Source organism: Podarcis melisellensis (genome assembly GCF_964234715.1).
Source record: "Podarcis melisellensis genome assembly, chromosome: 11".
Taxonomy (NCBI): domain Eukaryota; kingdom Metazoa; phylum Chordata; class Lepidosauria; order Squamata; family Lacertidae; genus Podarcis; species Podarcis melisellensis.
In genome coordinates, this window is record NC_138543.1 from 52,371,095 (window position 1) to 52,397,464 (window position 26,370).

At 44.9% G+C, this 26,370-nt stretch overlaps 2 protein-coding genes across 4 annotated transcripts in view; both read right to left on the reverse strand.

Moving 5' to 3' along the window:
• Positions 1 to 1,926: 1,926 nt before the first annotated feature.
• Positions 1,927 to 14,236, reverse strand: ELAC1 (elaC ribonuclease Z 1). Of its 3 annotated transcripts, XM_081929899.1 has the most exons (5): positions 13,561 to 14,236; positions 13,381 to 13,423; positions 9,770 to 9,950; positions 8,208 to 8,675; positions 1,927 to 2,587 (listed from the first exon to the last, which is right to left on the reverse strand). In XM_081929899.1, the coding sequence occupies exons 1-5, from the start codon at positions 13,653 to 13,655 to the stop codon at positions 2,103 to 2,105; spliced, it is 1,272 nt and encodes a 423-aa protein (XP_081786025.1). In that variant the 5' UTR covers positions 13,656 to 14,236; the 3' UTR covers positions 1,927 to 2,102. The 3 variants fall into 3 exon arrangements, with proteins under 3 accessions (XP_081786025.1, XP_081786026.1, XP_081786027.1); XM_081929900.1 differs by lacking the exon at positions 13,381 to 13,423 and having other exon boundaries at positions 13,561 to 13,667; XM_081929901.1 differs by lacking the exons at positions 13,381 to 13,423; positions 13,561 to 14,236 and adding an exon at positions 12,903 to 12,944.
• Positions 14,237 to 17,169: 2,933 nt separating this feature from the next.
• ME2 (malic enzyme 2) overlaps positions 17,170 to 26,370 on the reverse strand; it is a 39,216-nt gene continuing 30,015 nt past the window's right edge. The window contains exons 12-16 of the mRNA XM_081929786.1: positions 26,093 to 26,235; positions 23,936 to 24,038; positions 23,221 to 23,291; positions 22,660 to 22,758; positions 17,170 to 21,893 (exon numbers count right to left, since the gene is read on the reverse strand). Of these exons, the coding sequence (XP_081785912.1) occupies positions 21,729 to 21,893; positions 22,660 to 22,758; positions 23,221 to 23,291; positions 23,936 to 24,038; positions 26,093 to 26,235 (581 nt within the window). The 3' untranslated portion in view covers positions 17,170 to 21,728. The remainder of the gene's footprint in view (positions 21,894 to 22,659; positions 22,759 to 23,220; positions 23,292 to 23,935; positions 24,039 to 26,092; positions 26,236 to 26,370) is intronic.

Sequence of the window (26,370 nt, forward strand, 5' to 3'; positions counted from 1 at the left end):
CAGGGATTTCCACGGTTCAAAATCCCGGCCCTGCCAACCATAAAAGCACCTAGCACTTGGGATGCGATTAGATGCAATAATTGCAAGTTGCAAGGGACCTGCTTGCAGGGAGAAAGTGTTGAACTCCCAGTGATTAGCTGCAGGAAATTTTTCCTTGGCTTGGGACGCTGAACAGGAGGAAACCCTGGGGATAGCCGAGCCAGGCTATGCTATTTAAAGGGGAGAATGTGCGCAGCAGTTGGGATCTTCGGCCCAAGCCACGCCCTCTTTCTTTGAACATGGGAAAGATTCAGCCTTCATGGCCAATGGGCCTGCCAAGTTTAAAATTAGATCAAGGACATCTGAGCTTGGATGGGATCTCGGGGGAGGCAGAAGTATTTTTAAACTCTGGATGCACTTGGATCCAAAAAGCAAAAGGGGAAGTAAAAGATATCCAGTTTCGTGACATTTTAGAAGCTGCAGAGGAGATGAACCACATTTCGCAATCCTTCGTGCAGCTCGCTTCTATGCAGCGGCTTCTGCTAAAGCGAAGCCTCCAACACATAGTTGCCTTCTGCTACATTCCTTTCCATGCAACACAACGCAGTAATTTGAACACCAGTTCTTGTACTATTAAAGGTAAAGGGATCTCTGACTCGGGACTAAGCCGCTTCTGGCGAACCAGAGCAGCGCATGGAAACGCCGTTTATCTTCCTGCTGGAGTGGTACCTATTTATCTACTTGCACTTTGACGTGCTTTCGAACTGCTAGGTTGGCAGGAGCAGGGACCGAGCAATGGGAGCTCACCCCGTCGTGGGGATTCGAACCGCCAACCTTATGATCAGCAAGTCCTAGGCTCTGTGGGTTAACCGCGTCCCATTCTTGTACTATTACAGGTGCCAAATAAACTGCATTTTTAAGAAACTGACATTTGATTACGATGGTACTACACTTTGGAACTCCTTGCCTCTTGACATGAGGCAGGCACCTTCACTGTACTCTTTCTGCCACCTGCTAAAAATTGTTTATACACGCCTACATAGATACCTATCATGTCGGTGGGTGGGTGTTTAACCTGTTTTTAGTTTATCACTGATTATATATTGTTTCGAATTGTAAAAATGGTTGTTCTTAACCGTTTTGACTGATCATTTTAGCGTTCTTTTTGTAAACTGCTTTGAGGTTTCTGACAACCGAGTGTGATAAAAAAAATATGAAATAAATGAACAGTGGTTTTGTGAGTGGTTTTGTGAGTTGATGTGCAGTCTGTGGATGAGATCATGCACTTGAGTTCTCTGACTGCACATATTTCCGATCCCTGTTTTATGATTTTGCCACATTGCACAGGTCTGTGTTATGGCCGATGGATCATGGAATCTGATATCACCTGCAGGCACCAGGGTCTACCCACCTTTCCCCCATTATAATTCCATCCCAGATTGCACTTCACTCCAAACCTATTTTCAACAGATATGCATTATGACTCTTAAAGAACCCCTGACCATTAGGTCCAGTCATGACCAACTCTGGGGTTGCGGCTCTCGTCTCGCTTTACTGGCCGAGGGAGCCGGCGTCCAGCTTCCGAGTCATGTGGCCAGCATGACTAAGCCGTTTCTGGCGAACCAGAGCAACACATGGAAACGCCGTTTACCTTCCCGCCGGAGCGGTACCTATTGATCTACTTGCATTTTGACGTGCTTTCGAACTGCTAGGTTGGCAGGAGCAGGGACCGAGCAATGGGAGCTCACCCCATCACGGAGATTTGAACCACCAACCTTATGATCAGCAAGTCCTAGGCTCTGTGGTTTAACCCACAGCGCCACCCGCATCCCATTATGACTCTTAAGAATGCTTAGTTTAGGAAACTGAAATTTGTAATGGTTTGCCTGAGATCAAAGGCTAAACCAGCTCATTATGCCTTCAGCAGAAAGTAAGCTTTCTAGCTCAGTCTTTTGATGATTTAATTAATATATTTGTCAAAAGGAAAGCACGGATGAGGTCTTTCAAGTAGGAAAAGTGCCCATAAGTAAGTCCAATGGATCAGGTCCGTAACCCCCTCCAACTGGGCATTAAGAAACTAATTTGGAAGTAAACTATAGCTATAGGTTCCGCCTATCAGCAAATTAATTTGGCGGCGCTATTGTTACTTTTTTCATTGGAATATCAATGGTCATAAAATCCTCGGCTAATACCACTTCTTGGCCATCCAGTACCTCCTCGGCTTGCCTCTTCAGCTCCATGACATCCACATCTCCTTCACCAGTCTGACCTGCGGGCTTGTATCTCTGACTGAAGTGAGACAGAACCAGTTTCTTCACTTTGCACAACTTTGCAAACTCCGCCGCCACCCGTGGGGTGCTGTGACCATGCTCCTTCGCCTTGTCTGCCTGGGCATCGTCCAGCGTGGCTTCGTGAACCAAGAGATCGGCTCCGTAACAAAGGGCCGCCGCTCCGTCTCCTACAATGCCAGAGCAGTCTCCTAAAATGCAAACTTTTCTCCCAGGAAGCGGGTCTTCCGTGACATCTGAAGGAAAGATGGTTGTACCGTTTTCCAGGACAACTGTAGCCCCGTCTTTCAGTCTGCCGTATATAGGGCCTGGTGGAACTCCTAGAAATTAAAACACAGGTCCAAAGCTATTTGTCAAGAAGCTTGGCTTGCAACAAAATTTCAAACACACTTTTGAGCAATCGGCAATTCCCCCAAAATTCACGCATCCATGCCACCAAGTTTCTAGTCCTTATGGATGCACATTTGCAAAATATGCAGGCATTTTCTGCAGCATAATTTTTCCTCTGATGGTACCTATCCAATGACCCATCCCAGATCCATAACCATTCCCTCCCTGCATCAGTGACCACTGCTAAAGAACATTTAGCTGGACAGCTCAGATGGTTAGAGTGTGGTGCTGATAACTCCAAAGTTGCAGGTTCAATCCCCATAAGGGCCAGTTGCATATTCCTGCTTTGCAGGGGGTCGGACTAGATAGATAGATAGATTCTTTATTGTCATTACACAAGTGCAACATTTCACAAGTGCAACGAAATTGGATGCCATCCCTTAAAAACAACAAAAGCAAAACAACAACAACAACCAAACAAACCACATTCCAGCCGCACCCACACCCACACCCATCAAACTCCCAGGTCACACTATCGAGTTACAGCATTCAAAAAGGCCACAGCTCTTGGGTAGAAACTATTTTTCAGTCTATTTGTCCTTGACTTGATGTTTCTATATCTCCTGCCAGAAGGCAGTAGTGCAAACAGACTGTATCCCGGGTGAGATGAATCCTGCAGGATGTTGTTTGCTTTTCTAAGACAACGGGAACCGTACAGTTCTTCCAAAGATGGGAGAGGATGACCAATAATCCTTTGGGCTGTGGTTATGACCTTCTGGAGCACCTTCCTCTCCCTAGCTGTACAACTGGAGAACCAAGCACAAATACAGTATGTGAGAATGCTCTCTATGGAGCCTCGGTAGAAGGACACCAGCAGTCTCTCACTCAGATTGTTCTTCTTTAAAAGTCTGAGGAAATAAATTCTCTGCTGGGCCTTCTTCACCAGAGCAGTGGTATTTGCGCTCCAAGTCATGCCCTGATCGATAGTCACTCCCAAAAACCTGAATTCCGCCACCCTCTCCACCCGTTCCCCGTTGATATACAAGGGCTGAATGTCCGCCTTTTTTTTCCTGTAATCCACCACCAATTCCTTGGTCTTAGCCGTATTAAGAGCCAGATTGTTCTCTCCACACCAATCACAAAGCCGCTCCACCTCGTCCCGATAGGCGGACTCATCCCCTCCTGAAATGAGCCCCACCACCGTAGTGTCATCAGCAAACTTGATGATTTTGTTACTGGAATAGATGGCTGTACAGTCATACGTATAGAGAGTATAGAGCAGGGGACTCAACACACAACCCTGTGGTGAGCCGGTGTTAAGGCTAAGGGCTGTGGACATATGTGACCCTACTCTAACCCTCTGAGAATGATCCTCAGGGTCCCTTTGAAGTCTGTATGATTTAACATTTTATGCAGGGGAAATACTGTGTTTAGAATAAAGTGCATGCAGGGTTTTCATTTTTAGGTACTGAATTGTTTCTGTTGCCTAACAAGTTCTACACATGAAAAAGTTCCATCCTATTCAGATTCCTTTTCAACCCTTTCTCGCTGCATCTATTGCCACATGACTTTTTGCCCTATAGATGATAGATATTTTAATACTTGCAATATCTGCAGTGCTTCAGCCAAGGCCAGCCTAATACTCCAGCCCCACACATTAAATATAGCTCTCAGTTAGCCTTGGTTGAAAAATAAAAAGGGTAGAGCTATAATCTTATGCAACACTGATTTTTCCTTCCCTGTTACATGAAGGATGCTCTACTTTGAAATGCTTTTTTGGAGGGTGGAAGGAGCTCTGCTCTTACCCCGCATAGATTTCTGCACTAAAGTTTTCAGTTTTGATCAGAATCATTAACCAACATTACCTGCGTCTCTAAACGAGGGAAATACAGTGGTACCTTGGGTTACATACGCTTCAGGTTACATACGCTACAGACTCTGCTAACCCAGAAATATTACCTCAGGTTAAGAACTTTGCTTCAGGATGAGAACAGAAACTGTGCTCCGGTGGCGCGGCAGCAGCAGGAGGCCCCATTAGCTAAAGTGGTGCTTCAGGTTAAGAACAGTTTCAGGTTAAGAACGGACCTCCAGAACGAATTAAGTACTTAACCTGAGGTACCACTGTATGTGCATTAGTCTGCAACAGCAAAGGGAAAGAAGAGCGCAGGCATCTCAAAGACTGGCCTCAAAAGCACATCCCACATGAAACCAATGGCGATTACATGGAGCAGGCCGATGGCTTTGAAGACACACACACACAAGCACTGTGCTAAATTAATTATTCCCTAAGTTGCCACAGCACTCTCTTTTATGGGCAAAAGCAAGCCGTTTCCCCTGCTCGGAAAGTTATTAGTCACACTCGGGAGCTGCGGTGCGACGTCAGCGCTCACGACAGTCAGCAGAGGCGCTGTGGGAATTTGAATCCATCAAGTGTACAGCAGTGGCTAAGAGGTGGCGCTCTGCACCAAGAAGCCCTCTGCTCAAATCTCTCACGGCTACCTCTGCCAGCAGCACAATGCCAACCTACAATTCAGGGCCGTTGTGGGAACTGTTGAGATACTCTGCCTGAAGTAAATGTTAAGTACGACCATCATTTAAAAGTAGGCCTGGCTGATACAGCGGTACCTTAGTTCTCAAACGCCTTGGTACTCAAACAACTCGGAACCAAAACACTGCAAACCCGGAAGTAAGTGTTTTGGTTTGCAAACCTTTTTCGGAAGCCAAACATGCTCCATTTTGAGCGCCACACTTCCATTTTGAGTATTACGCATCCGTTTTAAGTGTTACGCTTCCGATTTGCATGCCACACTTCCGTTTTGAGTGTTACGCTTAGGTCTGTCTGTTTTTGCTATTTGTTTTGCGTTTTTGCGGCTCTCCTTGTTTTGTTTTTGTGACTGTGTGGAACCCAGTTCGGCTACTGTTTGATTGTGTGACTGCGGTACGTTGTTTATTGCTTTCATTTTATGGATCAGTGGTCTTGTCAGATAGTAAAATTCATGTTAAATTGCTGTTTTAGGGGTTTTTAAAAGTCTGGAATGGATTAATCCATTTTGCATTACTTTCTATGGGAAAGCACACCTTGGTTTTGGAACGCTTTGGTTTTGGAACGGACTTCCGGAACGGATTAAGTTTGAGAACCAAGGTACCACCGTATATCAATATATTGCCTAGGAACAGACCGCGATGTCAGCTTCATTCAGCGGTATATTGCTGGTGAAACCGCTACCGCTTTTGAGTCCCTCTGCTAGCAACTTCCTCCAGCGAGTGTTGCTAGCAGAGGGACTCAGGAATGGTGGCAGTTTCTCCAGTGATATACCGCTGAGTGAAACCGCCATCCCACTCTGCCTCCCTCTGTATCTTTAATTGCTTGGCTGAGGAGTGTGCAATTGCCGTTACCCTCAGCGAAGCACTTAAAGGAGCCCCGAGCCCAGCGCTGGCTCCCACGCAAGCGGGGGAAGCACCAGGGGTGTCTCAGCCGGGGATCGGGTGCACCCCAGCTGAGCCATACAAACAAGCTGCTTTGTCCCAGCCCACTGGAGGTAAAATCAAACCTTGACTGGGATCCAATGAATATTAGTACATTGACCAGGATTTGGCATGGTGTGTGCTAATGTTGATTGGATCACTGGATTAACATGATCAGGAGCACCCTAGATGCTAACAGCAAAACCAGTCTTCAAGTATCAATACTCCACCAGGACCAGGGCCTTTTCAGTGATGGCTCCGACCTGGTGGAATGCTCTGTCCCATGAGGCTAGGGCCATTCAGGATTTAACCTCCTTCCATCAGGTCTGTAAGACAGAGCTATTCCGCCTGGCTTTTAATTTGAATTCAGCCTGATCACAGTGACCAGATGTTTGGAAGCTGTGGCTGGATGGTTACGTGGGAGCCGGTTGAAGCTAAATCCTTCGAAGACAGAGATCCTGTGGCTGGGACGGGACGATATGGGATTGGGGGGGCAACTCCCATCTCTTGCGGGGGTGCAATTAGTGCCAGCACCGTCCGTTAAGAGTTTGGGTGTAATCTTCGACACCTCCCTTTCCATGGAGGCGCAGATTGCAGCTATAACAAAGGCGGCATTTTTTCATCTCCGCCAAGCTAAGCAGTTGGCTCCTTACCTCTCTCGCCCTGACCTAGCCACTGTGATCCATGCGACAGTCACCTCCAGACTGGATTATTGTAACTCGCTCTACGTGGGGCTGCCCTTGAGACTGACCCAGAAACTCCAGCGGGTGCAGAATGCTGCAGCGAGACTCCTTACGGGGTCTTCGCTGCGAAACCACATTCACCCGGTGCTATACCAGCTGCACTGGCTCCCGGTGGAGTACAGGATCAGGTTTAAGGTTCTGGTTTTAACCTTTAAAGCCCTATACGGCCTAGGACCCTCGTACCTACGGGACCGCCTCTCCTGGTATGCCCCACAGAGGAACTTACGGTCTTCAAATAAAAACATCTTGAAGGTCCCAGGCCACAGAGAAGTTAGGCTGGCCTCAACTAGAGCCAGGGCTTTTTCGGCTGTGGCTCCAATCTGGTGGAACGCTCTGTCACTAGAGACTAGGGCCCTGCGGGACTTGACATCTTTCCGCAGGGCCTGCAAGACAGAGCTGTTCCACCAGGCCTTTGGCCAGGGCACAGCCTGACTCCCTCCCTCGGCAATCTTCGTGGAGCTCTGGCACAATGGTTGCCAGTAGCTTGATTTGAATCAATTTTATAATGAATGATTTTATAGTGTTGTTTGTGCTGTACCTTTGTACTGTTTTATTGTTGTTAGCCGCCCTGAGCCCGGCTTCGGCTGGGGAGGGCGGGATATAAATAAAATTTATTATTATTATTATTATTCTCTTCCCTTCCCCTCCCCTTTTAAGAAGATTACCCACTCTGAGACCTCACAGCTAATTCTCCCCTGGCCTTGTTGCTGGCCCAAGTAGGACTAATTCAGCCAGCTAGCCCTGGTGATTATCTAATATTTATTAGATGGATTTCCCCTAAATTGATTTCTGAACTTTGAATTTTATTGTTATTCATGTTTTTATACTGTATTTTATGCTGCTTTTACAATTTGTTGTTAGCCGCCCTGAGCCAGGTTTTTGAACCAGAAAGGGCGGGGTATAAATAATAATAATAATAATAATAATAATAATAATAATAATAATAATAATTACCAAAACAGGACCATCCACACACAAAAGGGCACAATTGGGGAAATTGCAAAGTTTGCCGTTGTAAAAATCTTACCCAAAAAAACCCATTCTAATGAGAACTGAGCATGCTCAGTGGCCACAGAACACTGTCTGCTGGACAAGGGAGGGGCAATGGAATGGAGTACCCTGAGGAAAGGGCTTGGCTGGCTGGCACCCTGAACAGGAAACCTCCATGCTGCAACTTTCTGTTGCAGGTCTCACTAAAAAAAGGAAAAAAAGACTAGAGGTAACCACTGGGTGTAGATTCCCATCATCCATAATCATTGGCCAAGCTGGAATGGGCTGCTTGGAATTGCTATCCACCAACTCTAGATGGTACCTGTTGGTTGTCCCTGTTTTAAGACAAACTTCAAAACACCTGCTACAGGACAGTTTTCCTAAGGGTCGAAAGAGGCAGGCCCGTTATTACCTAGTTCTTTCAGCTTCTGGGCGTTGAGTTTGCCAGGCCGTGGCTTCTCTTCCACGAGAAATCCGAAGGAAGGTATGCGGTGAAACAGCCTAAACGCCTTCACCACAAACTGAGAGTTGTCCACCAAGGTGTACGAGTCTTCTAGAGGGTCCAGGCGAAGGGTTTTTCCTGGTGCCTCTTCAGACGAGACCTTGTCTCCGTCCACAAAAGACAGCTCCTTCCGTTCCTCTGCGGGGCACTGGTCTGGTGTAGGCACCAGTTCGTGAACAACCCAAGGGAAGGAGAGTTGTGAGTGGGAAAGCTCCAAAGTTCTGCAAAGGAAGCTCCTCAGCCCAAGAGGTCCATAAATCTCAACCGGCAGCTTGTTTGTGGCAGGGCTACTCTGGAGGCTGATCGTACAAAGAAGCCCAGGGAGGCCAAAGATGTGGTCCCCATGGAGGTGTGTTATAAAGATCTTGGCAATCCTACCTAAAAACACAACAATGGATTGGAGATGAGAGAATTCAGGAGGCATACGTTGAAAACAGCACATGGAGAAAACAGAGGTTCACACCAGAGAAGTACAAATATGTTAGGCTATAGTTCCGTTCCACCTTTAGAACAGGCATATGGAGTTGTTCTTTTTCTTAACTGCCATTGCTTCTGTCGGCGAGGTCCACAGAGGTATTTTTGGTTCCAACATTCCTTTATATTTTATCCAGATCTTATATAATGATTTCCTTATTAGATGATTCAGGAAACCCCTGTGGACTTCACCTTGTCATAAATTAGATAGGCATGCCACCCATAATCGGTATGAGTCAATATTTTATTATTGATGCTTCCTGGCTTGCACTTTAGCTTCTTCATTTTATTTTATTCTTGGCTATGTTTGCCCTTCTTAACAAAATCAATAAATATTATATGAAATAAAACATCAAATGAATAAATAGAAATGGTTGGTGACACCTTGGTGCACAGTATAGGATTGCCGCCTTAAGCATGGAACTGGAAACACATACTTTTCCAAAGTTGCCAGCTTGGCTAGAATCTCTAGCTTCTGCTGGAAGAAACAAGATTTACCAACTATAGAAGAATGGCAGATGAAGATGATGGACTATATGGAACTTGCCGAACTGACTAGGAGACTCCGAGACCAGAGAGAAGAGACGGTGGAAGAAGATTGGAATATTTGAAAAAATATGTTAATATTTAAATCTTAGAATAGCTTTGGAAGTGGATTTAGGCTCTAGGGTTAGAAGTAGAAGATAGTGTATTTTATTTGCAAGTGAAGATTTTTATGGTTAAAGTAAGTGTGATAAAAAAATGGTTAGAAATTATGATATATGTAAACTGCTAAAGATGAGGTAAAATAAAAATCAGATAGGGGGACTCAGGGAAGCCCACCTAACAATGTTTTAAAAAAATAAGGATAAGACAAGAATCTGTTTCTATTGTTTGTTTTCCTGTTTGTGCTGTTTATTTGTGTTATAAAATGAATAAAAAGTTTTTTTGGGGGGAAATAGAACTTTGGGGGAAAATAGAACTTCTATCTGACTCAAGAGACAATGGAGTTCGCTGACCTGCTTTCAGATGACTTTTCATGAACTGGGTTTGCGTCCCCTCGCCACAATCGAACAACCAGCTTTCTCCTTCAAAACGGACCACCGTAGCTGAGGCCCCTCTCGTTGGAGACGGGTAGGCAGCCCCGGTTCCCAGGAAAGTAACATCCATCGCCATTTTGCTCCAAATCAGCGCGGTACCCTGGCGGAGACAGTAACAAATGGGATTTACTTTTGGGTTTTCTGGCCCCGTGCACAAAGAGAAAAGCTACGTGACATCAAAATGTACTGGTAAAGGCTAAGGCTGCAATCCTACGCACACTTATTAAGGCGTAAAGGCCTAAACACCAGAATTCTTGAATACCCAATGAAGCTGAATGTTGCAAGATTTAAGGCAGACAAAAGAAATCCGCTCCCAAAGAGGCAATGACTGACGGCCGCCAAGTTGGATGTCTTTCAAAGAGGATTAGACAAAGTCATGGAGGTTAAGGCCTTCAGTGGCTACTAGGCATAATGGCTACGTTCTACCTTCACCGTTGGAGGAATTTGCTTCCGAACACCAGCTGGTGGGGATTGTAAATAGAAAGCATGCGGCTGTGCTCAGCTCTTGCATGTGGGTTTTCCATAGGCATCTGTAAGAACAAACTGCTTGCCTTTGGTCTGATCCAGCAGGGGTCTTCCTAGGTTCCTAAATTCAATGGAGTTCAGGTTTACTCCTATCATAGAATCACATAATAATAATAATAATAATAATAATAATAATAATAATAATAATTTTTATTTATACCCCGCCCTTCCCAGCCAAGGTCGGGCTCAGGGCAGCTAACAAGCAATAATAAAAACAAGTTGAATGAATACAACTTAAAAACAAGATTAAAATACAACATTAAAATATAGAAACATTAAAATATTAAAATGCAGCCTCATCACAGTAGGAGAAAGGAAAAAGAAAGAGGGGGAAGGAATCAAATTGGCTCCAAGCCAAAGGCCAGGCATAACTACTCTGTCTTACAGGCCTTGCGGAAAGAAATCAGATCCCGCAGGGCCCTGGTCTCATGAGACAGAGCGTTCCACCAGGCCGGAGCCAGTGTTGAAAAGGCCCTGGCTCTGGTTGAAGCTAATCTAACTTCCTTAGGGCCCAGGACCGCTAGGGTGTTGCTATTTATGGACCTTAAGGTCCTCCGTGGGGCATACCGGGAGAGGCGGTCCCGTAGGTACGAGGGTCCTAGGCCGTGAAGAGTTTGAAGTAGGGTTGCCAGACGTCCCCGGTTCCTAGGGACAGTCCCCGGATTTGCAAACCTGTCCCCAGACAAATTCTGTCCCTGGAATGTCCCCAGATTTGCAAATCTGTGCCCGGGAAACATGGCAGTGGCAGCCTCAGCAGCCCGGAGCCAGCCTGGTAGCGCAGTTGGCTCTGGCTGGCTTCAGGAGCTGCTCACTGCTGCCGCCACTGCCGAAGGAGAACCGGGGACATCTGGCAGTACAGATCTGCTGCCCCCTTCCCCTTTATTTTGACAGATCGAGGGAGGCTCAGGAGTCATGGGTGGGCGGGCGTTGCCTAGGAGGGGCGCAAGGTGCTCGGTTTCTCTGCCAGACAAGGTGCAAAGCCCTTCTTCCGCACCCTGTGAAACATAAATGCACAGTTTTTTAAAAACTGGGCAATGGCCGCCCACCTGCGACTCCCGAGCCTAACCCGATAAGTCAAAAGAAAGAGGGAAGGGTGAGGAGATTAGGGAAGGCTCGGGAGTCACAGGCAGGAGGAGCTCAGTTTCTTAAAAACTCTGCATTTATGTTCCACAGGGTGTGAAAGAAGGGCTTTGCACTTTTATACAATATGCATGTGTGCTTGGGCCCAGGGTCTTTTGCCTCACCATCCCCACTACTGACTCCCTGTTGCTACTCAGCTTCAAAAAAACAAAAGTGTCCCTGGATTCATTGGGAAAAAAATCTGGCAACCAGTTTGAAGGGACTCCAAGGGTCATCTAGTCCAACCCCCTACAATGCAGGAATCTCAGCTAAAGCATCCATGACAGATGGCCATCCAACCTCTGCTTCAAAACCTCCAAAGAAAGAGAGTCCACCACTTTTCGTGGGAGTCTATTCCACTGCCAAACAGCTCTTAACTGTCGTAAAATTCTTCCTGATGTTTAGTCGGAATCTCCTTTCTTGCAACTTGAAACCATTGGTTCGGATCCTACCCTCCAGAGCAGGAGAAAACGAGCTTGCTCCATCTTCCATGAGACAGCCCTTTCTAGATATTTGAAGATGGCGGTCATATCTCCTCTCAGTCTCCTCTTTCTCAGGCTAAACATACCCAGCTCCTTCAAGCGCTCCTCATAGTTACCAGACCATTGATCATCTTGGTCGCCCTCCTTTGCACACATTCCAGCTTGTCAATATCCTCCTTAAAGGATATTGCCACATCACACTGTTGACTCACTGTTAAGCTTGTGGTCCACCAAGATCCCTAGACCCTTTTCACATGCTAGTAAGCCAGGTGTCCCCCATCCTACATTTGTACATCTGGTTCTTTCTGTCTAAGTGCAGAAACTTCAGCTTTTTGTTGCTGCTGCTTTGTTAATAGTGTTTTATAGATTGTAATGGTTTTATTAATGGCTTGTTACTATAGATTGTAATGGTTTTATTAATGGTTTGTTAATTATTTTACATGATCTGTGCTGGATTTGTGGTGCTTGATTATTTTTTATTATGGCTATTGCTATTTATTATCTGTGAGGGACGCGGGTGGCGCTGTGGGTTAAACCACAGAGTCTAGGACTTGCCGATCAGAAGGTCGGTGGGTTCGAATCCCCACAACGGGGTGAGCTCCTGTTGCTTGGTCCCTGCTCCTGCCAACCTAGCAGTTTGAAAGCACACAATGCGAGTAGATAAATAGGTACCACTCCAGTGGGAAGGTAAACGGTGTTTCCGTGCGCTGCTCTGGTTCACCAGAAGCAGCTTAGTCATGTTGGCCACATGACCCGGAAGCAGTACATCGGCTTCCCCGGTCAATAAAGCGAGATGAGCGCCACAACCCCAGAGTCGGTCACGACTGGACCTAACAGTAAGGGGTCTCTTTACCTTTACAGTATATTAATAGTGAAATTTGGGGGGTGGGCCAAGGGAGTGGGGCCCTAAGCTATAGCTTGTTTACCTTATACGTAAATCTGGCACTGCAACCAACCAACTAAATCAAACATTCGGCAAGAAAATGGCCTGTGCCACTTCAGGTTGCAAAGGAGGGATAGCATTGCTTCCAAACGGAAACTCTCGCTGCAGGAAGAAAACCAGCATTGATCAATGCTAGAACCAGGCTGCTCCATGTCAACCTTTCCTTTCGCAGAGAACGCTGGTGTGGTTTTTTTGTTTTAAGACAAGAGCATTTAAAAATGGCATGCATTTTAACCCTTTCCTGGCATGCATAGAACCTCAGCCAATCTGCAGACGGCATTCATCGACCTGGGAATTCCCCCCCCCCATAGCGTTGGACTACAATTCCCATCATCCCTAGTCATTGCTGGGGCTCATGGGAGCTGGAGTTCGCCACCTGATTTTGCTCCTGAGCTTAAAAGCAGCTCGTTTACAGTTTCGCGGGGCGTTTGGTGTGTGTGTGTGGGTTTTTTCCTACCCACCTGGGGTTTTCTCTCTCGGAGTCCTCCTAGCTTGAGAGCCCGGCTACCAAGGAGGGGAAAGAAGAAAATAAAGAATAGGTGATTTTTGTTTAAAGAGGAGGGTTTTTCGGGGCTCTAGCAAGCCTCCCTGCTTGAAAATCAGTTTTGCTCATTCGGACCTTTCCCCGGTCCAAAACGCACCTTGCAAGCAAGCAGCCGGAAGCGGAGGAATGAACTGCTCTCTTTGCAAGCTCAGAGGCGCCCTTCTCCTGCGGGATGGGGGGGTTATTCCGCATGCTCAGGAAGTGAGCATAATAGGAAAGGCAATAGGTTCCGGGGTTGAGTCCGTTCAGGGGGAGGAGGAGTCACTGCAGAGGAAGAAAAGGAACCGCTTTGGCATTTTGGATGCAGCTGCTGGCGAGTCTGGAGGTGAAATGGCTGGAAATCGGGAACTCTTCTAATTTCATTATTTTATGCAAAGTATGTTAAAAAGTGCATAAAAGGAAAAGGTACAATCGGCAGCTGAAACTGATGGAATAGGCTGAATTAGCAAGTTTAACTAGTAAAATTGGACTAAAATGGTCAACCCAAAGCTTTACATTTCTGGTGTTTATCACCACAACAGTTCTCAACACTGGGTTTTAGGAAAGCAAATAATTCAATTAGGCAGCGCCTATATGATACTGAGCGGCAGAATATTTTGGCCGCGATAAGGAAATTTTGTCCATGGTTATGATTATTTCCCACCTAGGCATTTTGACACGTTGGCTCCTTATTTGCAAAATTTAGCAATTCCAGAATACAGACTGTACTTGAGGGTCGATTTCGAAAAACTCCCCTGGAAAAACGGTTATGTCCCTTTGGAGATGGCAGGATTGAATCATGTGCTTCTGGCTTGGGCTCCTTATAAAGATTTCTAGCAGAGAGATGTCTAACTGCTAGATCCCGTGCTGATCCTGGTGGATCGCAGGATCCTTGCGTACAAAAAGTTACGGGGGGGGGAGCTAAAAAAACCTGCAATCCTCCCCCACAAAAAGTTCAACAACTCTGGGCAATCCACCCACACAAGGCACAATGGGTAGATCACTGCCAGGTTTTTTTTTTTATACTGGGAGTAGATTGGGGTCTCTTGAGAGTTGGACATGCCTGTCATCAAAATAATCAGGTGACAGCAAAAAAAATAATGCAGGGGGCAATTAGAATAAGAGCTATTATTTGATTATTGATGTGAACCTCCAGAATGTATTTTCTTCTATCAGATCAAAATGAGCAGATAACAGCAAAGGTTGGTAGGTTCATAGCAGGGGCAATCAGAATAAGGGCCACTAACTGACTAATTCAGGACTTTAAACTGTGTTTTTATATCAAATTTCCTTTTCTGCGTATACTGTAATGTTTTACTGTTGCTGTGGCCATTGGCTAATGCGAATAAAGTTTTATTTATCTATCCAGAATGTATTTTGCATAGTTAAGTTTTTACCTCTATCTTCAGTACATTTTTATTTTATTGTTATGGCTAGTGGCTGGTGTAAATAAAGATTCTTCTGATGATGAATTAAGAGAGCAAGGTGAGATAGTTTATAAGGAGGACTGGGAAAAGTTTGTAGATTGCTTAATTTTTTTTTGTAAACGTGTTAAAACGCAAGGCAGTTTCAAGTAAGAACAGCAGCAAAGTGTATACACTGAGAAGGTAAAGGTAAAGGACCCCTGGACAGCTAATTCCAGTCAAAGACAACTATGGGGTTGTGGCGCTCATCTCGCTTTCAGGCCGAGGCAGCCAGCGTTTGTCCACATGTGGGTCATGTGGCCAGCATGACTAAACCGCTTCTGGCGCAACGGAACACTGTGAAGGAAACCGGAGTGCACAGAAACTATTATCTTCCTGCCACAGTGGTACCTATTTATCTACTTGCACTGGTGTGCTTTCGAACTGCTAGGTTGGTAGGAGCTGGGACAGAGCAACAGGAGCTCACCCACAGGGATTTGAACTGCCAACCTTACAATCAGCAAGCCCAAGAGGCTCGGTGGTTTAGACCACAGCGCCACCCGCATCCGCCACACTGAGAGGTGGAGGAGAGATGGCATAGTATAATTTTAATATGTAGCAGTATTAGGAAATTTGGGGAAACCATGGAAGGGTGGAGGGGAAGTCGAACATTAATGGAATGCTAATTGGAAAATGTTGTATAATTTGTTTTATTTTCCTTTGGAAAACTTGAGAATTAAAAAGAAAAGGTACAACGTATCACTATGTATGCAAACAGCTGCCATTTCATATATGCTTGTCGTGTATGTAGGTATGTGTTATCTTTATCCAAATACACATATAGCTTTATATATATAGGGGCCACCCTGTGGAAGCCAGAAACCTGCTTCTGCATGGACAAGACAGGTGCATCACCCACAAGCAGTTTATCACATGCATCAGCTTGATCATATGTAGAGGATTTTATGCGTCAGCCTTCCTGGTGCCCATTCCAGATTGGTGCTGTCCACTGATGCCAATAAGTGCTGCAGTTTTCCTATGGCAGCACCACTATGAAGATGACTGAAAAGCATATTGACAAGCAGTACGTTTCCGAACACAATTCAGAGTGTTGGTGCTGACCTTTAAAGCCCTAAACAGCCTCGGCCCAGTATGCCTGAAGGAGCGTCTCCACCCCCATCGTTCTGCCCGGACACTGAGGTCCAGCGCCAAGGGCCTTCTGGCGGTTCCCTCACTGCAAGAAGCCAAGTTACAGGGAACCAGGCAGAGGGCCTTCTCGGTAGTGGCGCCCTCCCTGTGGAACACCCTCCCACCAGATGTCAAAGAGAAAAACAACTACCAGACTTTTAGAAGACATTTGAAGGCAGCCTTGTTTAGGGAAGCTGTTAATGTTTAATAGATTATTGTATTTTAATATTTTGTTGGAAGCCGCCCAGAGTGGCTGGGAAAACCCAGCCAGAATATAAATAATATTATATATATTATATATGGGAGGATACTGACATGCTGGAATGTGTGCAGAGGAGGGCGACCGAGATGACCGAGGGTCTGGAAACCAGGCCTTACGAGGAATGCTTGAGCGAATAGGGCATGTTTAGCCTGGAAAAGAGTAATCTGAGAGGAGATACGATGGCCATCTTCAAATATCTGAAGGGCTATTCCCATGGAAGATGGCGCAGACTTGTTTTCTCCTGCTCCAGAGGGTAGGACCCCAAACCAATGGATTCATGTTACAAGAAAGGAGAACTTTCTGACGGTAAGAGCTGTTTGACAGTGGAACGGTCTTCTTTGGGAAATTGTAGACTCTCCGTCCTTGAGAGGTCCCCCCCCCAAATAATATTTATTATTCTCAGTAGATAAACATAGTAAAAAAAAAGAAAAGATTAAGAATAATAAAGACAAACAAAAAAGAAAAGAAAAAGAGAAAAAAGATACATTCAACATATTATCACTTAATTAAAATTAAGTACCATCCATCTTCATAAACATAGTATTTGACTTCCTCGAATCTCTTCCATCCGAATTTCTTAGTAATTATATGTAGCAGTTTCCAATATCAGTGTTTCAAAAGACCATATCACAGTCCTAATTACATAGAGGTTTTTAAGCAGAGGTTGGATAGCCATCAGTCACGGATACTTTAGTTGATATTCCTGCATTGCAGGGCGTTGGACTAGATGACACTCAGGGTCCCTTCCAGATATTATTCTATGGTGTAGGAAAGCTGCATCAATGAACGAATGAGTAGAGAGGGGCAGAGCTCCCTTGTGTGTGAGCCGAAGGCTCGTGCAACTTGGCAAAATAATAGTTTCACACACACAACGTAGGCAAAAGGGACGGCTTTTACTATGAAAATAGAAGACCATAACACATTATCTCAGTACAGTTACAGTATTACCAAAGGAGAAAAATAAACCCACATTTTTAAACACAGTGTTTGTTCATTTTTAAGCCACACAGACTACTTTGCAATAAACCATATTCTGAAAAAAGGTTCATCCTGAGGATTTGTATTTTGACTATGAAAGAATTGCTCCCACAAAGGTGTTTTGATTTGCTTTAGAAACAGCCCAAACAGCATTTATGCAAGACACAACAGCTGATGGAACTAAAATTGCCTTACTTTTATGCTCCGCTTGGGACATTTTGAGCTACCAGAGAGAGTTGGGGTGTCTTTATTTCCCATCAAGATTCCTCATGCAGAGGAGCCAGAAAAATGAAAGGGTTTTCCCACTTTAGCCATAAGAAAACTGTCCCTGTTTCTGTATACAGTACATGGTTTCAGGGCCAAATCCAGGAGCCCAACCAGCACATGGCAGTCAACAGAGATTTCCTGTTGTATAGATCATCGTGTACACATGCATATGTTCAGTTTAAATTCAGACCACATTGGGTTTCGGCACATCTCCAAAAATGTAGCTTCTGTCACATTTCTGGTGGCATGTGCCTAAAGCAGATCTGGGCTGAATTCAATAAATAGTGGCTGTTACGCAGACCCAAAAGGGCATCATGGGTTCAGGCAGTTGTGTGAACAGCACCTTCACTGACACTGGACAGCTAAGGAGAGACACGGGTCAAGTTTTCCAAACACGAGTTTCACCTCTCAAAAATGAATTCCAAGCTAACAAGATGTACAAATACATAACGAACCCTCTTCTGAAGAATTGCTTTCGGTCCCTCTAAAGCAGCATTTAACCTTCTGTCGCACTCACGGAAAAGCAATCTTCGTGCGCAAAGCCTCGAGAGCAATCATTAAAACAGATTTGTTAAAAACGACTTACAGAATAAATAAACGTCGCTAAAAAGAAAACAAGGGTTAGGAAGTGGGGAAGTGCAATGATGAAGCCATGTTATAAGGCAAACAAAGGGGAGGGGGAATCCCTTCTAAAACAGGTGCCAGGTGATGCTATTTTGTGTGCAAAGAAAAAAGACATTACAACTAAGACACATTTTTAAATAGCATTGTCGACACCCCATTGTTTTTTTGCCAATAACACAAGAGAAACATACGCTCACAGCTACATTATAGTGCCTTGTTTTTCACATGTTGTTTTACTTGTACTATTTTTAAAAATGGTATTCGTCAAGAATCTTGCAAAGGTTGACTTGAATGGAAGGCTCACATCCCTGGAGGAGGAAGACTGATTGGATCGGAATTGAACTACGCTTGGCAAACACAAGATTCACCTGTTCCCAGACTACCACTTCACACTTGGGGGCAAATAAATATCTGAATATCCCTATTTTATTTTATTTTTTAAAACACCTTCCTGCACATCACAGAACTAGTATAAAGGGAAGGTTGGTTCAAGGCAACTTTCTCCTTAACCTATTAGTTTTGCATGTGCACAGTGCTCTCTCGCTTTTTATTCTGGGGAACATTTAAGCACGCAATTCCCCACCTGGAGTCTGAAGAAGGTGCAATCCAGCGACAGATGCATCACCAGAGTCTGAAAGTTGTGTAAACTCAGTTCTCACAAGAGCAACATGGGGAGAAGGGAAACATTAGCTGGACTATCTCTCAGACTAAATACATTCTGTCAAAGCTTGTGTACTTGGATCCAAGTCTGACCACACAACTACCTCTAGAATCTAGCAAATTATGTGCCCAATTGCATTAACCTAGCTATGGCTATGAAGGACAGTGGGAAGACAGTTTCAAACTATGCGAGTGCTCCTGTATCTTAAAACTGTAGCATGGAAAAGACCCTTAAAATACTCCTTTGAATGTTCTGTGTGTCCAAGACACACTGGGCTGTTCATATACCGTATGTATGATCCAACTCTTAAAGCCTTGAGGGTGTGTATAGGAGAAAAGGACCATTCTGTTCTGCTTTCTGTTGAGAAGTGTGGCATAAGCACTGCTGCAGGAACAGTCCACAAACCTCAGTGAAATCCAGACTTTACCCAAAAAACAGTAGCTGGCTTGCACAGCTCCAATGAATTTACTGGAGCTTGTGCAAACTCTGGTAAATTACGCCTTTTGTAATCACAACCTTCGCTGGTGCAAAAAAATTCATCTCTTTGCTGTATGAGCATGCAATCATCTTGGGAGACAAAAAATTATGCAAAGAATAGGGGAAATGGCAGAGAAGACGTTAGCATAATGCCAATCTAATACTAAGTGATGCTTGTCCGGCAGCTCATCCGTCTGCTGAGAACATTTGAATTAAATCTGTTCAGAAATGTACCCCGTATGCTTGATTGGTTTAATTTCTTTCATCACAAATGTCTTCCATCTCTTTTGGCAGGCAGAAGAGCCATTAAGGGCAGGGAGTGTGGAGTGCCAGATATAAACCCCGATATCTCATTGTTGCTTCTACACAAAATGAGGCGGTCAAGAAATCCTAATCGGTTTCCCAAGTCTATTTAAAACTAGAGCTGTTGTTGCCTGGTGCTTATCGGAAGACGTTTCTCCACAGTAAACAGGGAACAATGCCCACTCCCCATTTCCCACGACCACCACAATTTTAGGTAACAACTCATTTGAGAGATTAAAAAAAAAACACAGCCAGGCACCAAATAAGTCTTTGTACTAAATGTTCAATCGGTTGAAAAATCAGTTTTGCAACAGCTGTACACATAGCGGATCTATAGTTAAGGGTGGCTCAGTCGGGTGGAAGCCGTGGCCGGACTACTCACCAACCACGTTGCAGGCCAAACGCAAGCCTTGCATCTGGTCAGGTCAAAATGCAGCTTAGCACTGGGGAAGCCCACACTGAAACTGCCCCTTGTTTTAAGAGGCACAGTTCTTGCTATTATGTTGTAAAATAAAGCGAGTTCAAGCCAATTCCTAAATGCATGCCTCCATTCAAAGTTTGGGAGTGTATGCGTTTTTGAATGCAGAATTTCCATGGGAACTGGGAATGACCTGTACAGGAGGCTGAAATTTAAATATGGGAAGACCACCCCGATGCTGATGCCATTGGGACAGAGTTCTGAGGATGCACTGGAGGCCCAGGATTTGGGGCTATGGAGTGTAAGCACCCCGCAGAGAAAAACTTTGAAAAGGCAAAATTGGAACATTGTAGAAGCCAACACTGGTACGCGGGGTGGAGAACCTTTGGCCCTCCAGATGTTGCTGAACTCCAACTCCCATCAGCCCCAGCAAGCATGGCCAATGGCCAGGGATGATGGGAGTTCTAGTTCAGCAACATCTGGAGGGTCAAAGGTTCTCACGCCCCTTGTATAGATTCAAGAGACTTAGGTCACTTACACACTGTGGACTTTGTGCTGTTCACACATAAAAGTTTTTTGCTGCATCCCTGAAACATCATCCTCATCAAAATGCCATCCCATAATTTAGCCCACTGCATTTAAGCCAGTTTGATTGTCTGGGGGGTTTTTTTTGCGAGGAGGGTGTTACTTGCTGGGTTTTCTGGAAGATTTTCTGGATTTTTAAACTGGAAAATAATATGGGAGGGCATTGTGACATTGTGTGGATGCTGCATTTGTGAACAGCACAGACTTCACAATAAACTGCCATGTGGAAGGACTTTGAAACCATGCTTGCTGGCAAGGGTTTGTTTTGGGGGGGTTTTGTTGCAGAGCTAAGAAGGGCAAAGTTGCTTACTCAGAGCTCAGAACAGACAACTCACCATGTTTACCTGCAAAGGAAGCTGGTAGCCCGTCCTAAAATCTGACATTGCTCAATTGAGGCCACAAAGCTCAGCACATCAGACAACTGCAAGGCCCATCAGGCCACATATAAAATAGGCAACCAGAGTACAAAAAGGGATGAAGAGGTTTGGTAGCCAGCTTAAGGCCCAGTTTATGCATGCAGCAGTATCAAGAGGTAAAACCATTTCTGCGCTGTACCACTTTAAGATGCTGGAAGGTTGCCTGTTTAAATGTTTTCTCCATCAAAAACAAGTTCTGTGCAAGCAGAAAAGCAGCACATGCCAGAAGGCTAAGCCAAATCTTTCTGACATGCTCATTTTCTACACTCGGTGAGTTTATTCGTTTCCAATATAGATAAAGAAGATCATTTGCAGTCTGAAGTGGGGCAGCTCAGAAGAAGCTCTACCACTAAATAGATAAACTGGGTCTATATAACAGGTATGACAAGATAATTAAGGATTTCCTGTATATGGTTAAGTGACCCTGAGGACTGTAAAAGTGATTTAAAAAAAAAAAATCAGTGTAAGTTTTTGTATCTTGGTTCCAGATAAGTCACTTCCATCCAATGGAATGCAAATCGTCAGAGGGAAAATCTATACCAGGAGCAATCCCAGCAATTGTTATGGGGCAAGGCTTAAAAATACTTCTGTCGTTGTTGAAAAAAATCAAAGTCTCAAAACGTTCCTGGTTTTAAATCTGTTCCGGAAAGAGATTCCCTGCAGAAATTCAGGTGCCACCTGAAGAACATGCCCTCTTAGGCGAGTCACTGTGTTTTTGGTGGATGCGCCGTAGATTCTGGCCAATCATACAAATCCGGCAGAAACGATTCATACTTGTAGTTCCAGATCCTCGACCGTATGTGCTTGTTCTTGTCTGCAGGCTCAGGGTAATGGAACGCCATGTTGTTGGCATACAAAAATTCCATAACCTGGAGGGCGGGAGGAAATCAGATTTATTGATCTGCAGGATTCCCATGATCTATCTCAGAGATGGAGAACACAGAAAGCAGCCTTATACGGGTCCATCTCATTCAGTATTGTCTACACCCTGGCTAGCCTACCTGGTGCCCTTCAGATGCTGGACTACAAAACCCATCATCCATGACCGTTGGGCCATGATGGCTGGGGCTAATGGGAGTTGGGAGTCAGGCAACAGAGGGTGCCTCTCTATGGTTTCACATGGGTCTCTCTCAACCCTGCCTGCAACTGAATCTGGGACTGTCAGCACGCAAAGAAGAGGTTCTGCCACTTAGCTACAGTCCTCCTTGTGGTCCTCCAGCTTGCCGTTGGAGCATCCAGCTCCCATCAGCCTCAGCCAGCAAGGCCAACAGTCAGGGATGTTGGAGAGCCACAGATTCCCCATCACTGGTGTCTTCCTATTTTGTTTCTAACCACAAGTAGCCAATTGCTTCTGGAAGCTCACAAACAAGGCCTGAAGATGGCCTTGGCATTTTGGGTCCAGACATGTGCTACCTTTGTCCTTCAAGGTTTCCGTTTAATGATGATCGTCATTATCCAAACCTTGTTCAGACACCTAGAATGGGCAGTTTAGGTTCATCCCACGCAATCAATTCCAGCCCCTAGAATGTCATTGAATGTCCCCACCCACTCCACCCTGCGATATTCAGAAAAAAATTAAGGTGGGCTGTACATCTATACAAACGCTCCTCCTGCCACCCCCAAAATTGCACTTACTTTAACGGCAATGTTAATGGAAACCTCCCGGATGTTTGCAAGAGGAGGATAAAGCCGTCCTTCCGCAAGTTCTTCCTCAGTCAGCTGCTCTGTTAACGCCTTTTTTAATATGAAGAGAAAAATATTACACAGGAACGTACCGACATCTGGGGTTACACTGGTCTTGGGCCATTTAAGGCTTTAGAGACGATAACCAACGCTTTGGCTGAGGTCTGGAAATGGCTCTCAAGCCAGTGATGTTGTTGCAATAATGGGAGCCACGCAATCGCAGTAACTGGCTCCGGTCTGCATCTTTGCTGCTACGTTTTTGAACCAGAGGACCTTTCTAAACCGTCTTCCAAGCCAGCCCCATATAGACCACATTGCAATCGCCTTGATCTAACCAAGGCATTTGACATCATGGCACAACCTCCTCACTTCTAGCCTCTTAAGCCAACCAATGCACAGGTCAGTTCTGAACTCATATTCTATCTTTTCCATTTGAAAATTCCCTCACACGTGAGGAAACTGCAATGCACGTACTATTTCACCCACTGGGCGTTTCGCCTTCGGACCACTTACCTTCGCAGCCTCCAGGAAAACTTGATCGCTAATGTGCCGAACCCCACTGAGAATAACAGCAAGAGCAACGCCTAAAGAACAGAGACATTCAAAGTCGTTTTGCAAAATCGTCTGGATTTGGGGAACTGAAAGGTTTTTATGCCGCTGTTTGCGTAGAAGCTTACAGCAGTGTTTATTTTTATAAGCGTTGCTACCAACAATGCTCAGCACTGAAAGCCAATAGCATGAAGGGAACTGAAGAAGAAGAAGAAGAAGAAGAAGAAGAAGAAGAAGAAGAAGAAGAAGAAGAAGAAGAAGAAGAAGAGGAGGAGGAGGAAGAAGAGGAGGAGGAGTTTGGATTTGATATCCCACTTTATCACTACCCTAAGGAGTCTCAAAGCAACTAACATTCTCATTTCCCTTCCTCCCCCACAACAAACACTCTGTGAGGTGAGTGGGGCTGAGAGACTTCAGAGAAGTGTGACTGGCCCAAGGTCACCCAGCAGCTGCATGTGGAGGAGCAGAGACGCGAACCCGGTTCACCAGATTACGAGTCTACCGCTCTTAACCACTACACCACACAGGCTCTCTGTGGGGCAGCACAGAATTCCCTGATGCCCTTGTGGCAAAAACTATTTTTTATTATGAACTTGTAACCTGCCATCGTAAAGCCCGTCTCGCAATGCAAGAGGCCTTTTCTTACAAGCCAAAATTGTCTCTTAACAAACTGCTTTACCTGGAAATATGTATGCATTGTTTCCTTGTCCAGGTTTGAAGGATCGCCCATCACTTAGCTTCACTGGCTCAAAAGGGCTGCCGCTTGCGAACAGACAACGCCCCTGTCAAATAGAAAAAAGAGGAAACGATTCACCAGGAAGCCACTTCTGCAAGAATAAGGGCAATACAGTACAGATGAAGTTCCACTGCAATTTTATACATGTGAGTATTTGTACACTGGGCAGACACAACACTTTTAGCTACACCAAGAGGTGCTCACACATGTCTCCAGCCAAATAATATTACAAACTGCCAGGGTGGATTTGATTTAAGTCAGTGAGACTTGGTTTAATTGATTTTATTTTATTTTTTACAGAAAGGCATTCCTGCTGGTATAATAATAATATTTACAACCAGATGAAGGTTTCCTTTTTGGAATAATACATTTTCAGAGTAGTTTTTACAGTTATATAAAAAAATACTGATTTGGTTGTACTATTAAATACAAAGGTAAAGGTAATGGAACCCCTAACCATTAGGGTCCAGTCGCAGACAACTCTGGCGTTGCGTGCTCATCTCGCTTTATTGGCCGAGGGAGCCAGCGTACAGCTTCCGGGTCATGTGGCCAGCATGACTAAGCCGCTTCTGGCAAACCAGAGCAGCGCACAGAAATGCCGTTTACCTTCCCACCGGAGCAAATAAGTTAACTGTTTTTATATTTGGACAACTTTTCTGCTGTACTTTATTGGAAGGAGAAAAGTAATCATTTCCTTAAGAACAATTTAGACCATTTATTTAACTAAAACAATAACATTATAGCATATGTATCCATGTTTGTTAACTGATGTGGTTAAAAATAAAAAAAAAACTTAGACTGAGTTTCAATACACATGAAAAGCTTAAAACAAATCCTTATTTCCTGATGGCCTTTGGACTATAATGCAACTTAAATAGAAAACTATCTTTAGAAAGATTTTTTTCCTTCAAAAACATTTTATTTTAAAAATCTAATTTAAATAAAAAAATCCAATTTAAATAAAAAAATCCGATTTTTTTTATTCTTTTAAAAAACAATCATTGATTTTTTTATCTGGCCTCTTGGCAAACCTACCAGATATCTGTGTGCTGGACCCATGTTTCCATAGGGCCTTTGGAAGTGTATAAGCCCAACAATACGACAGTTAACTTTTGAACACATAAAAAAGGGATAATATTGCTCTATTCAGTCCGTGTGTTTTGGATCCAGTGTGTGTGGATCGTAAGTGATTATGACATCCAATGTGTGGGTGTCTGGTACACCCAGAGTTAGGGCAGATATTCCTGGTAGGCAGCTGAGATTCTACTTCACCATGCCGATTCCATATCTAGTTAGAGCCTAATCAGAAGTTGTTGCTGCTGGCATCCATCTGTCTCAAGGGACAATGGAGTGCACCTCTGGGGATTACCATCTTCCAAAGCAACTACTCTATTCCGAACCTAAAAATGGAAAGCGTAATGCTGGTGGTCATCAAGAGATTTAAAGCCTCTCTCAAGGGAAATCTAAAAAAAATGTAGTATAAACACAGACAACTGGGAAACACTGGCCTGCGAATGCTCCAATAGGAGAACAGCCTTTATCAAAGGTGTCATGGGCTGTCAAGATGCTCAAACTCAGGACGCAGGGGAGAAACGCGCTAAGAGGAAGGCATGCTTGGCAAATCCTCACCATGATCAACTCCCACCAATGTCCCCACTGTGGAAGGACATGTGGATCCAGAATTGGCCTCCACAGTCACTTACGGACTCACTGTTAAGACTGTGTTCATGGAAGACAATCTTACTTGACTATGAGTGATCAGTGAAGGAGAAGGAGAAGGAGAGGGAGAAGAAGGAGGAGGAGGAGGAAGAGGAAGAGGAGGAGGAGGAGGAGAAATCAAACCACTGTGTTAGCAGCACCCAAGTGACCTGCCAGGGCACAAATCTGGGCAGTGTGTCTCTTGAGGTCCTCGTGAGAGAGGGAAAGAACCATTGATACCAGATACCAGTTCTCTGCAGGTGAGCTGATCAGCCACACTAGCACACGAGTCACAACCACGAGTCCTGATCAAGCTTCCGGCAGTTCAGTCAAGCAAGTCAAGCTGCACAGTCCAGGAGAAAGACTGTGATGACCAGCGATGCTTCAAGTTATTTGGCCCACCTCTGTTAATGTGTATGCCTCCTCAGCGGTGCACTCGGCTTTCGCAGTAGGGTTACTCAGTGCAAATATGATCGGTCTCTGGTTGATGGAGCCCATCGCTTTGAGAACGTCATGGGAGAAGAGTCGGCCGGCGCCTGCGACCCCTGGAAGAAGCAAATAACATGATGCCTTTTCCCCCGCCCTCCTGCCAAAAAGAGGCTCACATGCACTTGTTTGAAAAATGGTAGCAATAAGACACTGGAACACAGCAAGTATTTCTGCACCAACTGGGCTGGACA

Excerpts from the sequence above, each read along its gene's own strand:
- ELAC1 (XM_081929899.1), bottom strand. The coding sequence starts at position 13,655 with ATGCGGAATAACCCCCCCATCCCGCAGGAGAAGGGCGCCTCTGAGCTT. Across the intron at positions 13,424-13,560 it reads TCCGGCTGCTTGCTTGCAAG|CCGGGCTCTCAAGCTAGGAG; the intron begins GTGCGTTTTGGA and ends CCTCCTTGGTAG. Across the intron at positions 2,588-8,207 it reads CCAGAAGCTGAAAGAACTAG|GAGTTCCACCAGGCCCTATA; the intron begins GTAATAACGGGC and ends TTTAATTTCTAG.